Raw genomic sequence first — 18,164 nt, 5'->3', positions numbered from 1 at the left:
AGACCACAGAGACTGTCCAATTCTATAATAAGATGCTGGTGAGCTAGACGCCAGCCAGTTCTCTATTTGATCGCCCGGCAGTTTTCTCCAGCGAGAGCGGGAGTCACTCGTGTCCGTGAGCAAGTTCCGCAACTGCAAAGAGAGTCCCGCGGTGATTCAAAAGGCCGGACGGCGCAACGAGTAACGCGTTCCACATTTTTCTTCAGGATTACGTATATACGAGAACGCGAATCAGGTGAGTTTTTGCGCGATCAATAATCGGGGTAGTGCGGGTGATCATCTGCTTCCTGAGGGAAGTAACGGCATCGCGCGATGCCGGAAACGCCACACTGGAAAGTGATCTTGCGTAAAATTTGTTCATACTGATCTTTATGTTTTTTTTCCGATAAGCTAAAGCACAAAAAAATTACACAATTATCAGATCGGTACAATACAGTTTAGTAAATCATAAAAAATTCAATTATATTTGTAAAAGCATCATAATATATTGTCACCGACAAAAGTTAAAAATATATTTATTCTCGTGTGTAATTGCTTATTATGATTATTATGATGCCATATTATGTCAAGAAATCTGTAATATTAGCGTTCCATGAAATATATTTTTTATTTGCTTGCAGGATAAATTATACGTTCAAGAATTAAATACATTCAGTCGTTCACAAGTAATTACACTGTTTGCTAGTTTTTCTCGGTGAGAACAAGTAACATAGTAATCAGTTATTTTCCGGACTACTTGTAAAAGGAATTAGATCGATTACACCCACTACTTCAATTTGTCGCACGGTACTTTAAAGAATACCAGGCAATAATAAAGGGCAATATACACTCGAAATATAGAGAGAAAAGAGAGACGAAAGCAATTTATCATTATGTATGTCAAACTATGTGAATGTCTAACAGAACAATCGAATGCATTGCGGCTTCGCGAGAAATGCGAACGAGTTCATTATATATGCTCAGTTTTACGGATTCGCAATCCAACTCATATAAATGGCAAATAGTGACAAATTCTCGCGTGTAGCATGAAAAAAAGATTTATACGTGACTTTGCTTTCGTTTCTTTTATAAAACTCAATATTACCAACAATAGTCGATACTTCTTTCGTGTTTATATTACGTCATACATATCCGGATGTTATATGAGCGTGATGTCAAATCGATACCTGTTGTGTTTGCGATTTCACTTTTATGAATCATTATAAATATTTTTGTTTACATTAACATTTAAAAATGGTATAAATTTGGTTATAAATAGAAAGACTAAAGAGGAAAGAGAAATATTATTTATATTGTTATAAAGCTTCACGCAAGAGAATTGCAGAAACAATGAAACATTTTAACTAATTAATTTTCAACCGTACAAATTTATCAGTTATAAATTTTATTATATTAACAACAAAAGCAGAATGGATGAGTTCTTAATAATTAACATAAACAATTATAAGTATAGGAATAATAAGGCGTCTTGCATGATGATGATGTTAAAAAATCCTTTATTAATTTTATAATGTCCAAACATTTCAGCCGTAACATTCAATCATTTTCAGTGGAATTAATATAATCGCGTTGAATATTAGTTCCCATTAAATAATAGTTAGAATGCTGAGACTGACTTTGGTGGCAAATGTAAGACATTTTTCGATATGTGTAATTGTGTCAAACGTATGACTGTTGACAATTCCACCGAAGGTGCACCGTTATCGTGCAAGGCTCCTCATTCCTGTATAATACTTGTGTAATATATATAATTAACTTATAATATATACATATAATACTTATAATTGTTGATGTTTTATTATATTGTCATATTTATAAGTTTTTAAGATATTTTTGCAAAAATGATAAGCATAATTTCTTTTAGATTATGTCTATGCACATTTTTGCTTGAAAAAATTAGTAAACTAAAAGAATCGATAAATTCAAGCTTTATACTAATTTTTTTAAATGTTTTTTGATTCGTTTTTATGCTCTTTTAATGTTGCGTAATGTTTTGAATGAGATTTTACAGTTGTCCTAGGAATTGTACGTACAATCAATGCAAAGTTGTTCAGAAGTTACTTCAGTTGATGGTTGAATATTCGTAAGAAAGCAATGAAATGCAAATAAGTTTAAAATAACTTTAAACTAATTTTGTGTGTAAAAATATAAAAACATGTAAAAATTATTCCTTTTTTATTTTTAGAAGAATCGATAGCATTTATTGTAACAGCTCTTGCGATTTTGTATTTTTGGTTTTTGAGTATTTATAACAGAAATAAATATTTCTTATTTGAGCAGAAACTTTATCATATAGCGCAAATCTTGCTGGATATATTTAAACAATACTACACTAAAACTGCAAGATTCTATGTTGTTTGAAATATATATAAGTTATCTTTTTTCATGCTCTTGCATAATATTCTGCTTATCTGTGAAAACAATATCAAATCTTTTTATTTTGAATTTGTTGCTTCTCTTAACTTATTTATATTTTAAACACACATGTATCGAAGACTTTGAATTTTCTAGAATATCATATTTTTCGTGTTCTCCAAGAGTGCAATTATTAATGCCTTAATTATTAATTACAATCGCACACGCGTGATCGCGATTGCGTGGGCGCAACCTCGAGCTTTTGAGTATCAAACGTACAGCTGTTGTACTTATTTGCCGCGCAGCTACTTCTGATATCGTTTTAATTTCTAATTATCTTTTAATAAGACTTAATAGCTGAATCAATTAGTTGAATGTGACGAAATACAAAAGCTGCGATCATTAAGTTTTGTACGCATGAGGGGTTAATTTTTTATCTATCTAAAACGTATATTATCGGTGTAAAAAACGGTACAATGAATTGGCAATAAGCGTATATTATCGCTTAAATTAAAATTCGACATTTGTAATCTTAATCATCTTATGATTGTATGATGTGAGATGACTATATTATATGAGAAACCTCATTTGAAAGTATAAGTGGGACGCAGTACAAAAAACTACTCTATCAAGAATATTAATAATTATTGCTTTTTTTTGAATTTTGATCTTAATTATGATAAAATATATTTTCTAATTTTATCTTTTTCAGACGAAAATATAAATGTCTGTCTATTTAGAAGCAACACATTCAAATCTGCAGTATTTTTTATTTCTTTTTCTTAATATACTGCTAAATTTATTCAGAAGTGATCTATCGTTTTGTATGACAAGTTACATATTTGCTTTATATGATTTCACGAAGCGAACTCGTGCTGACTGCACATATACTTTATATTTTCAAGATTAATGCGTTATTTATCCGCGTACAGTTTGTTTAACGAAAGAGTTTAGCAGATACTCCGTTTCAAAATGTAGTGGATAAAACTCAAGGACAAAACTGTCTAGCGTTTTTTTATCTTAATATCCTCGCAGTTACTTGTCTAATTAGCAACTTTGCAACATACATAATAAACGTGTCATTCAGAATCCAATTCACTCTGCGAACCACGCTAACGTGATAACTCGATCTTGCTTGACTTGAATATCCTCGACGTAATATGACCGATTGTAAATTTTTTCTATTTATTTATCGTCACCGATAAGGTCTGAATGAATCATTCAGATAACGACATGGCTGATTCAATTTTGTTGAATTAGTTTAACATCGATCGACAACTGTGATAACTTCTCATCGCTGATTCGTGCGCAATAATGTGCAAATCTTATCGCGGTTACAAAACTCGCAAAACCACCGTTTATCTTGGCTTTATCAGCCGATAGTTTTACGCATAGGAAAACAAGGGTGAGATTTTTGCTAAAGAAAAAAATATCTGTAAAAATTAATGTGCGGATCTTGCGCTCTGTTATTGTGCCATTGATTAGATATCAGACAATAAGTGACGCGAGACTTTGCTATCTTTCAAAATTATACCACGCCGTTGATTAGCCGGTATTACCTTTTAAAAAAAAGTGTCGTCAAGTAGACACGCGCCTGTCATACCCAATGTCATTCAATTTTCATAAATGATACGTTATTTTGCTATCTTCCAAAATTATATCGCTCCGTTGATTGGGTATCAGACAATTTTCACAAATGACGCGTGACTTTGCTATCTTCCAAAATTATGTCACGTCGAGGATAACACGTTCCGCAGCACGTGATCACGAATCGAGCTCGTGCTGACCGCACGTACACTTTATATTTTCAAGGTTGTTATTTACCCGCGTATATGTGCAGTTTGTTTAACAAAAGAGTACTTTAGCGGATACTCCGTTTCAAAATGTGGAGGAAAACTCCAAGACAAAGCTGTCCAGCGTTTCATCTTAATATTTTCGCATGTCTAATTAGTAACTTCGCCACGTATAACGTATAATAAACGTATGATACTGAACATATTGATCATGTGATGTGACCAACGTTCTGATTAATTTTTTATCAAGTGTTGCATGATTTTTTTGCAGTGGCACGTTTGAGGCGAGTGTTGATGACATATCATATCTTACATGTCAATACATATCAGACTGAAATTTAAAATGTAATAATATCTGTGAAAGTTGAATGCACACGAAAAATTTTCATGATTGCAATAATATATTTTGAATTAATGTAATAGTTTCTTTCCCTCTATTTAATTTAATGACAGTTTTTAAAACTAGCGTATCTTAAACGATGACATCAAATCTTACTTAAGATTTAAGTAGAATAGAAATATATGAGATTTTTATCGGAATGTGTAAACGAGGATTTTTGGTCATTTGAGGACACGTGCTGTCATTCATTAACATTATGCATTTGTTGAAAGGAATGACACCCGCGAACAATCATTGCAAAATTGGTTTATCCGAGTGAAACTACTCAACTGAGATTACTCAATTAAGTATGCTGTGTGCCAATTGAAGGTAATTGTGCATAGTAATTGCTCACGGATTGAGCGTGTCCAAAGAGACATGTTGAACGAGATCTTAACCAGCGAATTTAGATTTTAATGTTACAGATACGCGTAAATAATCTCAGACAGACTTATTGAAATCTTCAATCCCGACAAAAATGATGAAAGATCTGTTTGATGATTTTTTTAAAATATGCTGAAGGCAAAGCAAGAGATATTTTTAACGAAAACGAAAAACATTATATTCTTAAGAAGTATAAAAAATTGAAATTTTTCTATTGTTTAAATATGTTCTAATGATTCGAATTGGTTTTTATCTTTGCAGACGGAGAAGAATCTACAGTAAACGAAGTTTAACATAAATTACACGGCAAAATGCCTGCTCAGTTTGAAAGTATCAACAGTCCTATGACGCGGGAACCCGTGGTCGGAAATGGAGTACCATATTCCATCGACAGTGACATCGTCATTACGGGCATTTCAGGTAATTGTCGATTGTGAACAGTTGCGATATAATTTAACCGGATCGTTATGGGAGCGTGACACGTCGACATTTCTTTCAGGTCGTCTGCCCGAATCGTCAAACATCGAGGAATTTAAAGAGAATCTAATGAAGGAAGTTGACATGGTTACCGATGACGATCGCCGTTTTACGCCGGGTATCCACGGATTACCGCTCAGATCCGCCAAGCTGAAGAACCTCAGTAGCTTCGACGCCTCGTTTTTTGGGGTGCATCCCAAACAAGCAGATGTAATGGATCCACAGCTTCGAATGTTGTTAGAAATCACGCACGAGGCAATAGTTGATGCTGGCATCAATCCCTCGGCCGTGAGAGGATCGCGTACCGGCGTGTTTATCGGCGTTTCTTCTTCAGAATCTGATGAATTTTGGACGAAAGAGATAGATAAAATCACTGGTTCGTATATTTCGAAAATTGATTCTGGATTGTCATCCAATAAATTGCTTACATTTGTCTGATATTTTAATCGCAGATATTTGTTGAAATTTTTATCAAAAATTGAGAAAAAAAAATTGTTAAAATTCAAAAATTTATAAGAAGCTATTTGTCGTAATTTTAAACGCACTTAATTTTTTTTACATTTGACATAAATTTGTCTCATATTTCGTCAACATTTAACGGCAAAAAACTTAAAAAATAACGAATAAAAGATAATGTTATTTGCAGGATATGAACTGACCGGATGTTGCAGAGCAATGTTCGCCAATAGAATCTCTTATACATTCGACTTCACCGGACCTAGTTATGCGGTAGACACGGCCTGTTCCTCATCGTTGTACGCCATGCATCATGCGATTGCCGCAATGCGCGCCGGCGAGTGCGACGCCGCGATTGTCGGCGGAGCGAATCTCCTGCTGAAGCCTGCGAATGCGCTTCAATTTCACAGGCTGAGCATGCTGTCTGAGGATGGTAAATGCAAAGCATTCGACTCCGCGGGTAAAGGTTACGTAAGAGCCGAGGCGGTGGCGGCAATATATTTACAGAAGGCAAAGGATGCGCGCAGGGTGTACGCCACAGTGCTTCACACGAAAACGAACACTGACGGTCACAAACGTCAGGGTATCACGTATCCGAACGGTAATATGCAGAATAAATTGATGCGCGAGGTGTACAACGAGGTCGGGATCAATCCCGCGGACGTGGTCTACGTGGAGGCCCACGGTACCGGCACCAAGGTCGGTGATCCGGAAGAAATCAACTCTGTCGACGAACTGTTCTGCAAAAACAGGACGGCGCCCCTGCTCATCGGTTCCATCAAGTCCAACATGGGTCACTCGGAACCTGCCAGCGGACTGTGCGCGATCGCCAAGATGTTGATCGCGATGGAAGCGGGCGTGATCCCCGCAAACTTACACTTCGAGAGTCCGAATCCGAACATTCCTGGCTTGTTGGAAGGACGTCTCAAAGTGGTCGACAAGGCTACGCCGTGGAACGGCGGTATCATAGGCATCAACTCGTTCGGTTTCGGCGGCGCGAACGCGCACGTCGTTCTGCGCAGCAATCCAAAGCCAAAATTGTCACCGGTGCTGGACACCGAACTCTTACCCAGACTGGTCGCCGTGTCGGGTCGCACGCAGGAGGCCGTACACACTTTGCTGGACAAAGCGAAGGAGCATCGGACAGACGACGAGTTTCTCTCGTTGCTGCACGGTGTGCACAACAACAACATACCGGGTCACAAGATTCGCGGCTACGACATATTGAGCGTCGATGGGATGCGCGAGATAGCCGATGTGGTGATCCAGGAAGAGAAACGTCCCATCTGGTTCGTATTCTCCGGTATGGGCGCGCAGTGGGCCGGCATGGGTCGCGAGCTGCTCGGCATCGAGGTCTTCCAGCGTAGTCTGCACCGGTGCGCGGACGCGCTGAGGCCGCACGGCATCGATCTCATGGACATCATCATGAATAGCACGGAAGAGACGTTCGAGAACGTGATAAATTCCTTCGTGTCGATCGCGGCCATGCAGGTCGCCCTCGTCGACGTGCTGACGTCCATAGGCGTACATCCGGACGGCATAGTCGGGCACTCCGTCGGGGAGCTGGGCTGCGCCTACGCCGACGGCTCGTTCACGCCGGAGCAGACCGTTATAGCAGCCTACTGCAGAGGCAAGTCGATCAAGGACTCGAAACTGGACGTGGGCGCCATGGCGGCGGTGGGTCTGAGCTGGGAGCAGGCGAAGAGTATGTGCCCGCCCGACATCATTCCGGCGTGTCACAATTCCGCGGAGTCGGTGACCGTTTCCGGTCAGCCGAAATCTCTGAAAAAGTTTGTGGAGGAATTAAAGAGCAAAGACATCTTCGCCAAATTGGTGAAGAGTTCCGGCGTCGCTTTCCACAGCAAATACATCGCCACGGCCGGGCCCAAGTTACGCGCCTCGCTCGATCAAATCATACCGAATCCGAAACAGAGGTCGGCCAGATGGATCTCCACCTCCATACCCGAGGCCGCGTGGGGCAGTCCACTCGCGCAGTTCAGCTCGTCCGCGTATCACGTCAACAACTTGCTGTCGCCCGTACTCTTCCACGAAGCGATCAAACACATTCCGGAGAACGCAATTACAATCGAAATCGCGCCTCACTGCTTGCTGCAGGCGATCCTGCGGAGATCGTTACCGCCGACGGTCACCAACATCGGTCTGCACAAGCAGGGTCACGCGAACAATCTGGCCTTTTTGCTGTCCAGCGTGGGCAAGCTGTACGTGGCCGGCGCGCAGCCGGACATCTCCAAGCTTTATCCGCCTGTGAGTTTCCCCGTCGGTCGCGGAACACCGATGATCGGCCCGCTGGTGAAATGGGATCATTCCACCGACTGGGAAGTGGCCACGTTCAAGCAGGTGTCGGGACGATCGGGAGAATGCGTGGTCCAAGTGGATCTGTCGAAGGAAACGGACGCGCACATAGCGGGACATCAAATAGACGGGCGGATCCTTTTCCCGGCCACCGGCTACATTCTGCTGGTGTGGAAAACTCTGGCGAAGCTGCGCGGCGTCGAATACGATCGGTTGCCAGTGGTGTTGGAGAACGTGCGGTTCCAGCGCGCCACCATAATGCCGAAGGAGGGAGTGGTGAAGTTCTCCATAACCATCTTGGAGGGATCGGGCAACTTTGAAATATGCGAGGGCGGCACGGTCGCCGTCAGCGGAAACATCCGCGTGTCCGAAGCCATCGAGAAGGATCAGTTGAAATTGTCGCCGCCGCTGATGCCGTCCGCCGACAAGGAGACTCTGCCGATGGACACGAAAGACGTTTACAAGGAACTGAGACTGCGCGGATACGAGTACCGCGGCCTCTTCCAAGGCATCAAATCCTGCGACAATTATGCCACCGCCGGCGAACTTCGCTGGTCCAACGAGTGGATCTCTTATATCGATACCATGCTTCAGTTCAGCATACTGTCCACCAGTCACAAGCTGCTGTATCTGCCGTCCCGTTTGCAATACGCCGCGATCAATCCTGTACTTCACAGGCAACTGGTGGACGAATTACCGGAGGACGGCGCACTGCCGGTGTATAATTACAAGAACATTAATATCGTCAAATCTGGCGGCATTGAACTCAGAGGATTGAAGGCTTCCTTGGCACCACGACGACAACAGTCTCAAGCCGATCCCAAACACGAGCGATACACTTTCGTACCTTATGAGAATCCGCACAGTCTGGTGGAGGATCCGACGAGAGGAAAGGTGCACGCGCTCACCGTGCTTCTGCAGACCATGTTTGAGAATATAATGGCGCTGAAGATCAAAGCCGTGGAAGTCGCGGGCGAACGAGCCGCGGAAGCCCTCTTGACGCCGCTCGTGCTGGACATTCTCTATGGCGAACCTGGTCCGCATATTGTAAGTATTGCCAAGTTTTCATCAACTTATTATAATAAATTATTTAATTCAATGAATAAATTATTCAGATGAGTAATTTGAAGCGAGGAACCTATAATTGTTGATGCAAAATGTCGACAATAAAAAAGATCGAAGTAGTTCTCAATACAACTTCCAAGATTCTTAAATTGTTACTTGCATTTATGTATAATTTCCATATGTTTGAATTTATGAGTGAACGGCGCTGGCGATTATAGATTTTTCTATTTATAATTGCGTTTCTCTTCTAATGTTAATTTTTATTTATATTTTTTCAAGATTTGCTCTTAACATTTATTAGAATTATTTATTATTATATAGATTTTTTTTTATGTTATAAATTTATTAAAATATTCAATACTTAAGCTTATCGCGACATTGTTGATTAATAAATTGAATGTTTGTAACGCTATATTTTTATGAAAATTATTTTTGTTTTTTTAGGTCGATATACAGGTGGCCACTGTTTCTCCGGACCATTACACGGCGACTCTCGATCAACTGGACATGAACGTTGAGGTTGTGGCGCGTGACGTGAACAACGCACCTCCGGCTCAAGACGTGCACCTTGTCATAGCGGCGGACGTCTTGTCCAATCAATTATACACCGTTCTCAAAAATCTGGCGGCCGCATTAAAGCCCAACGGTTTCGTTCTTCTGGAGGAGACTAGCACCCAGCTAAATTTGAACACCGCGTTGAAACACGCGGGTCTGTCGTTGGTCGGAAAGCAAGTCGATCCCGTGGGGAAGACTTATCTCTTGCTGAAGAAACAAGAAAAGAATGGCGAACCGATCGTAATACAGATCACAGAAAAGAATCTCTCGTGGTTGGAGGGCGTGAAGGCAGCGCTGAAGAAATCCGAAACGGAAGAACAGGAAGTGCTCCTTGTATCCCAAGGCGAAGAATCACTCGGTAAGATTGCGAAAGAATCATTTTCAAATAGTTTCTTTAATTTTTTTTCTATCAAGTTAAATCGAAAAACCATCTCGTTTCGCAGGTCTCGTGGGACTCATGACTTGCATTCGGCGCGAATCGGGCGGTGCAAACGCCCGCTACGTCTTCATCCAGGATAAAAACGCACCCAAGTTTGGCCTATCTGTGCAATTCTACAAGCAACAGTTGAGCAAGGGCCTAATGGCCAACGTGCTGAAGGGGGAACAGTGGGGCAGTTATCGGCACCTGCAATTGGATCAGCAGAGCAACCTGTCTTCTCTCCAAGTGGAGCATGCCTATGTAAACGCGCTAGTGCGGGGAGATTTGAGCAGCCTAAGATGGATCGAGGGTCCGTTGAGTTACTATCGGCCCGACAATTTCTCAAATACAACGCTGTGCAGCGTGTACTACGCTCCGTTGAACTTTAGGTAAGATGGTTGAAACAAAGTGTCATTCGTTGCTCGCTTAGATAAGTTCTGGCAAGTAATTTCACACGAACAAACAGGGATATCATGTTGGCGAGCGGCAAACTGCCGCCGGACGCCTTGCCGGGAAAGATGGCCACGGAGGATTGTATATTGGGACTCGAGTTTTCCGGAAGGGACGAGGACGGCCGTCGTGTGATGGGCATGGTCGAGGCCAGAGGACTGGCGACCACCGTGGTGGCGGACTGTGGTTTCCTTTGGGAGATACCAGACAAATGGACGCTGGAACAGGCGGCGACGATACCCGTCGCTTACGCGACCAGTTACTACGCGCTGTTCGTGCGCGGTGAACTGAAGCCGGGCGAGAGCATCCTGATTCACGCCGGTACAGGCGGCGTCGGCCAAGCGGCGATCGCCATCGCTCTGCACGCCGGCTGCACGGTCTTCACCACCGTTGGCACGCAGGATAAGAGAGAGTACATCAAGAAGACTTTCCCTCAGTTGACCGACCGACACATCGGCAATTCACGAGACACCAGCTTCGAACAGCTGATACTTAACGAGACGCAGGGACGCGGAGTCGACGTGATACTGAATTCACTGGCGGAGGATAAACTGCAGGCTGGCATACGGTGCCTCGCGATGAACGGACGCTTCCTCGAGATTGGCAAGTACGATCTGTCGAACGACAGTCGCGTGGGGATGTCGATGTTCCTGAAGAACACGGCCTTCCACGGTATATTGTTGGACGCGTTGTTCGGCGAGGATTGCCCGGAGAAGAAAGAAGTGGTGAGATTGGTTTCGGAGGGAATCTTGAACGGTGCGGTGCGCCCGCTGCCCTCGACTGTGTTCTCGGAGCAGCAGCTCGAGCAGGGATTCCGATTCATGGCGACGGGCAAGCACATCGGTAAGGTGCTGCTGAAGATCCGGGAGGAGGAACCGAAGGAACGCGTGATGCCGATGCCGAAGATCGTTGCCGCGATACCGCGTACTTACATGAATCCGGAGAAATCGTACGTGCTGATCGGCGGTCTTGGCGGTTTCGGTCTGGAATTGGCCAACTGGATGATCGCCCGCGGCGCCAAGTTCATTGTTCTCGTGTCGCGCTCGGGCATACGCACCGGTTACCAGGCGTTGTGCGTGCGACGCTGGCGCGAAAAGGGCGTGAAGGTCGCCATCTCCACGGCGGACGTCACGACACTGGCGGGCGCCGAGCGCTTGATCGCGGAAAGCAGCCGGCTGGCACCGGTAGGCGGTATATTCAACCTGGCGGCCGTCCTGCGCGACGCCTTGATCGAGAATCTGGAAGAGGCGGATTACAGGACGGTGATATTGCCGAAAGTCAGCGGTACGAGGAATCTGGACGTGGCGTCCAGGAAGTCCTGCCCGTCCCTGGATTACTTCGTCGTGTTCTCGTCCATATCGTGCGGTCGCGGAAACGCGGGCCAAACCAATTACGGTTTCGCAAACTCGACTATGGAGAGATTGATGGAGCAGAGACAGGCTAATGGCTTGCCTGGTCTCGCTATTCAGTGGGGCGCTATCGGAGACGTCGGCTTAGTTATAGGTAATATAATTTTTCTCTCAATCGCATAGCCTCCTGAATTGGTTTTTCAAAACTTTTTTTTGGTCGTCTGTTTTGCTTCTAAAAGCTGATTTTTCGTCATTTTTATTCTACTTTCTAAAAAATATTATAAATTTACCAATAATGATGGAAATTAAGTTTAAAATTAAGTTCAGAAATTATTATTCTGTACATTTATGGCACGCTATATTTTATATTCCTATTTTTATGATGTAATGCTATGTTTTTCAGAAACAATGGGAGATAACGATACCGAAGTGGGCGGTACCTTACCGCAGCATATAGCGAGTTGCCTCGCCACCATGGACACGTTCCTTCAGCAGCCACATCCGGTGCTAGCTTCCGCGGTGTTAGCTGAGAAATACAAATCCGCGGACGGCGGCAACAAGGCCGGCCTCGTTGAAGCGATCGCCAATATCTTGGGTATCAAAGAAGTGAACTCGATCAATCCCAACAACAGCCTGGCCGATTTGGGTATGGACTCGCTGATGGGCACGGAGATAAAACAGACCCTCGAGAGGAACTACGAAGTCGTGTTGTCGCCCCAAGATATCCGTAACTTGACTTTCGGCAAACTGCAAGAATTATCTTCGGCGAGTGGCGAGACGGCGAAGGAACAGCAACCTCCCGCCGCGAGTGTGGCAACTACTACCGCGGTCTCGGACGCCAGCGTCGCCAGCAACAACATGCTGCTGATGCAGTGGCCGAGTAACGAATTACTCCCTAAGGAATTCCTCGTCCGCCTCAAGACGAAGAGCTCGAAGGGACCGGCATTGTTTATCGTTCACGCGATCGAGGGTCTGGCGGCACATCTCGAAGACATGGCCAGCGAACTCGAGAGACCACTTTGGGGTCTGCAAAGCACCAAAGAAACACCTCATGACACGATACTCAACATGGCTGCGTTTTACGTAAGCGCCATCAGGAAGGTCCAGAAGAAGGGACCGTACCACGTGGCGGGATATTCGTTTGGCGCTTGCGTCGCGATTGAGATGGCCCTGCAATTGGAAACCGCCGGAGAAAAGGTTCAACTGAGTTTGATCGACGGTTCGTCGGCATTCGTGCACCTGCAAACGAAGCAGATCAGTAGATTATTGTCTAATGAGGATGTAATGGAAGGTTACGTAAAAGCGATGGCGTTTTTCACCATACAGTTCAACAAGAGCATTACTTACCTACAAGTAAGTACAATGTTTACTTATTCTTTCTTGTACCTAAAAAACGTATAGTGTATTCTCAAATGTCAAAGATAGAAATAATTATAAAGAGGGATATTGCACAAATAATCGAGGAATAAATAATATGAAACCTAAGCAAGAATCAACTCTAATGAGCGAGCTTATTGTATGCGCAGATAACTTTTTTTGCCCTTTGAATTTGACGATTCATAATTATTGAACATTCAATATGTTTTTTTTCTCGTTTATTAGCTATTTGCTATATGCATTTTATAATCCGGAATCTTTTAGGCATGCAGTATGCTAGCAAACATTACGCAGATGGAGGATATCCAAGAGAATATGTTGAAAGTGATAGGCGACACGCCGTTTGACAACGAAGATCTGAAGATCGCCGGACACCTTTTGTTCCTAAAGTTGTTAGCTGCTTCATTATACGAACCGAGCAAAAAGTTCAACGGACCAGTCACACTGATTAAAGCTACAGATAACTATATAAATATAGAAGAGGATTACGGTTTATCAAAGGTAAAGCACACATTCATCTCTCTTATTAAATTATATAATATCTACAATGTTATCTTTTTTTCCTTTTCTATCATTTTGACGATCGCTGTCACGTATGCATGACTCTTGCCGTGAAAATTGCCGACGAAAGTATTTGTATGAAACGTTGCGGATTTGTGAATTTGAATTCAAATGGATACGCTTAGTTTGTTTGAATATAAGCTTGATCAATTAATATTTCTCATTTGTGGAATCGAAAGGTTTGCCGACTTTATACTTGAAGACTTACATGTAATTTGTTTTCTTTTTACTTTTTAGATCTGCACGCAACCGGTGAGAATAGAAGAAGTGGAAGGAAACCACAGGACGATACTGTTGGGAGAAAGTGCGAAAAAGATCGCCGATTTCTTGCGAGTGTAATTTGCGGAACGCGAGGAATGTTTTTTTTAAAGAATTGAACACGTAGCTAAGTTAGGAACCTGCGTATATTTTATTACGCACGAAAATAGTTACGTGACATGGCGCGATGCCGGCGGAACTTAATAATCCCCATACAGACAGAAAGATTGCAAAGACATTGATGATATTATTTCATTATAAAATTGCGATATTGTAAATATGTTGCTTAATGTTGTCGCAAAACTATTGTAGAATTGCAGCGACATTGAAGTGCACGCCTTTTGAAAGATTACAATATCATGCATATGATTGTTGGAATTTGGCAATTCCAAATTGCCTCTAAATTGTCTCCGTGACAATGCATTGCAATTTGCAAGATTGCCACGTTACCACAATGTGTCTTGTAAAAGATTCTGTGCTGTATAGATTAATATGGATTAGTTGCATAGAGTTCTCTTGCGTATATGTTCCTCGTCATATACTTTAATTAGGAAGTTCACATAATCGCAAACAAGCAGATTGTACAAAGTGAAAAACGCGCAAGACAAGAGAAAAAAATGCATTATCTTAGAATGGTATCTGTACCATTTCATTTCAATTGAATATAATAAATTATTGTAATTTTTATAAATACACGAGATCAATTTAGGAATTTTTTTTTTAAGACTACGCAAATCTTTGTGATGATTTCCAAAGTGGATCAACGTCCATTATTAAACTTATGCGCATATATGCGCATATTTATTTATTTAAATTATGTAATAATTAGTGCATCGCGTTATTGTTTTCCACTTAGTAATTAATGATATTTTTTTAAGTGGGTTGATCTCCTATTCTCTAGCTTAATAGATTTCTCTAGTGCTTTTCATCACAGTATTGTGATGAGATTGTACATAATGACAAAATTATACCAAAACATTCCTTAACACGGCTCTTAATTACTGATTTTAATGTTTACTCCTAAATTATTAAGACTTAATTTATGATAGATTTTGTTATAAGTATCCGTATGATACGTAATATGTTTTGTTTTATTTTTCGCTTACGTATCATATGTGAAAATGATATGCTTAAAAGTTGAAAATATATTGCAAGCTAATTAAGATCATTTATTTCATATGTTTTATATTCGATATTATTGTCAGGTGGTGATTTAATCAAAAAAATCTCCAAAAACAACCCCATACAAACAATAAATTTATTTTCTTTTAATACTATTATAATACTGTTGGATTATAAATTCAATATAACTTGGAAAAATAAAAAATTTACTTACAATTCGCACGTAAGACATTTTCTTTGTGCACTTCGATCACAAAAGTAATGTAAACAAAATGGTGAAATATTAATGTAATAAGATATTAAATTAATCCATTCCCAAAGTGTGTATCGGATATAGCAGCGTTTTTATCGCACGTGAAAGCCACAACTAGACAGTAACGAACACCAGATTTCACTTCTTCGACTAGATGCAAGTTTTCACTTCCCGACGTGTAAATTAATACTCTGCCTGAAAACATTGCTAACGTTACTATCTTGTAAGTCTTTATTTAATTTTCAACGGCACTTACCTTTTCTAGGCTCTATTGTTGAATTGACATTATTCTTATCAACAAATATAAATCGACCGCCTTCGAAATCTTTACTGTAATCATTTAAATACAGCAACGACGTGTAATGAAACGATTCGTGTCTCTCCTGAAATAAATTTACGTTTTAATTCAACTCTTATCTATTCAATCATACCTTAAATGTGTTAAGTCAAACCTGATCGAAATATGGATGCCAGTACTCGTAGTATACAGTTTTTGCGAACATATTAGTCCCCCGCGAGAAAAAAGTGGGCCCGGTTAGATATATCTTATCCATATCTATGCCAAAACTATGTGCCACCATATGTTGTATCTTCGATTTCACTACTCTGTAAATTAAAAGAATTTATTTATTGAGTTTATACAATCAATTCACATTCTAACTTTTATACTGTTAAATTTAAAGCAATAAGGTTTTCCTTATTTAGCGTTCTAGATTTAAATTTGCACATCACTAAGAATCATACCTATAAATTGCTAAATCCACACTGTTAAATATCTTTTTTGCTGCCGGGTGCTCATAGACATTAATATAGCCGTCGTCCTCGGTGAGAGTGCCAGAATCAAGATGCAGATTACTTATACCACTATTAGATACACCCAAATCGAATCCATTTTTTGCTAGTTTCAGTAAAACATCTACCTCTGTTGTCGAAACCAGCTTGTCAGTAACAATTCTGCCACATTTTTCTGGTACACAGCCAGAGTATTTTTCTATCTCGTCTCTATAATCCACAGAGCACTCAACGTTCTGTGTACGACTTACCAACACATCTTTCTGCTTAGCTAAGAATACTTCTTTGCCCTGCCTACTGTTATACATAACTATCAATAGTACTCCAAGTATCAGAATGCACCTGGACCATATTCTTTGATATGGAAAGGACACAAGAGGTCCATATTTCCTGTGAAATAGAAAGCAAATTAAATTCTTGAATAAAATCATTCACTTGTGGAAATCAGAGTCATTTAATAAGCAGAGCTCACTTTATATAATACATTTTTTTTATTTGAACATTATGTATTTAACTACTTATAAATATTGACAAAAAATATAGTGTGTAACGCTACACTAAAAATTTATGACATTGCAGTCAAATCTACATACAACTCGGCAGGCTTGATAGATTTTTCTGTCTTAGTTGATTTTTCTGTCTTGGTTGACTTTTCTACCTTGCTTAATTTTTCTGTCTTAGATTCTTCTTGCTTTGTGCTTTCTTTCTGCGCATTTTTTTTCTTTGCTTTCTTCACTTCTTGCGCCATCGCGTAGGCTCACTATTTTTTATCTTTTAATTTTGTTGGACCCTAAATTTTCAAATATAGGCTGTCACTAAGATGACAGAAGTGTTTATTATTGCACAGTTAATAAACGGCCTAACGCGTTTAAGTGTTTACAGTATGATACAGCTGTGTGGCATCTTGACTGACAATAAGATAAGATGAGATAAAAATTTCAACGAATCCAGAATGGAACGCGAGTGACCAGGAATGACGCGCACAATCGAGAATCGCGGACATGTACCTGGGGTGCGTTCCATTTAACACCCGCAACGACCGCGACCACGGACCATGCGACCTGTGCGCACACGTACGTGTGACGTAAGCGATTCTCTGCTTGTGTGCATGCCACGGACTAAGGAATAGAGGGACTGAGACCGGTATTCATAGTCCGTTCTTATATTCAAGATCGTCTTAAGCACGAACTTATATTCGCTCTCTTTGTCAGACACAATCTATGTGTGACGAAGAGAGCGAATATAAGTCCGTGCTTAAGACAATCTTAAATATAAGAACGGACTATGAATACCGGCCATAGTCCGTTCTTATATTTAAGATTGTCTTAAGCACGGACTTATATTCGCTCTCTTCGTCACACATAGATTGTCTGACGAAGAGAGCGAATATAAGTTCGTGCTTAAGACGATCTTGAATATAAGAACGGACTATGAATACCGCCCCTAGTTTAGGCGAGAGGGGTTGGTAATTCAAGCGTGCGGGGGGGTTAAGAATTAGTGTGACGCTTCGAATTTTGATTAGCTCGAATAGTAGAAGAGAGCAGACTGTTTTTTTTGTCTCATTCTTATCAAATCAGCAACGAAGGTGACATTGCATTCGATTTACACATCAGAAGATGAATTCAGATTTTTATAAATATTTAATTAAAGTTTTATTTCTGATTAATTTTTATAATTCAATTAACATTAGTTAAATTTAAGAAGATATTGAAGATAAAAAGAAATTTGTTCAGAATTTTATAAGCACTGAGAATTGTGTAATTATTTTATCAAAGCTAATATCTTCCGATGTGCATAAATCGAAAAA

The 18,164-nt window shown here is 40.9% G+C and overlaps 2 protein-coding genes across 2 annotated transcripts; one reads left to right on the top strand and one right to left on the bottom strand.

Annotated features, from left to right (window-relative positions):
* Nucleotides 1-71: 71 nt before the first annotated feature.
* On the top strand, nt 72-15,975 carry FASN1 (Fatty acid synthase 1). Its single transcript, XM_012374240.2, has 10 exons — nt 72-235; nt 5,173-5,331; nt 5,411-5,764; nt 6,035-9,204; nt 9,667-10,135; nt 10,221-10,584; nt 10,662-12,148; nt 12,398-13,347; nt 13,636-13,872; nt 14,170-15,975. Exons 2-10 carry the CDS (start codon nt 5,223-5,225, stop codon nt 14,269-14,271), a joined length of 7,242 nt encoding a protein of 2,413 aa, XP_012229663.2. The 5' UTR covers nt 72-235; nt 5,173-5,222; the 3' UTR covers nt 14,272-15,975.
* Nucleotides 15,435-17,465, bottom strand: LOC105676408 (2-oxoglutarate and iron-dependent oxygenase domain-containing protein 3-like). The gene is made up of 5 exons (XM_012374246.2): nt 16,951-17,465; nt 16,310-16,747; nt 16,018-16,171; nt 15,822-15,948; nt 15,435-15,760 (listed from the first exon to the last, which is right to left on the bottom strand). The coding sequence occupies exons 1-5, from the start codon at nt 17,103-17,105 to the stop codon at nt 15,612-15,614; spliced, it is 1,023 nt and encodes a 340-aa protein (XP_012229669.1). The 5' UTR covers nt 17,106-17,465; the 3' UTR covers nt 15,435-15,611.
* Between the last annotated feature and the right edge of the window lie 699 nt (nt 17,466-18,164).

This window comes from Linepithema humile, chromosome 3 (assembly GCF_040581485.1).
Source record: "Linepithema humile isolate Giens D197 chromosome 3, Lhum_UNIL_v1.0, whole genome shotgun sequence".
In the NCBI taxonomy this organism is placed as follows: Eukaryota; Metazoa; Arthropoda; class Insecta; order Hymenoptera; family Formicidae; genus Linepithema; species Linepithema humile.
Note: the sequence above shows the minus strand (reverse complement) of the source record. Positions and strands in the feature narration are given on the sequence as shown.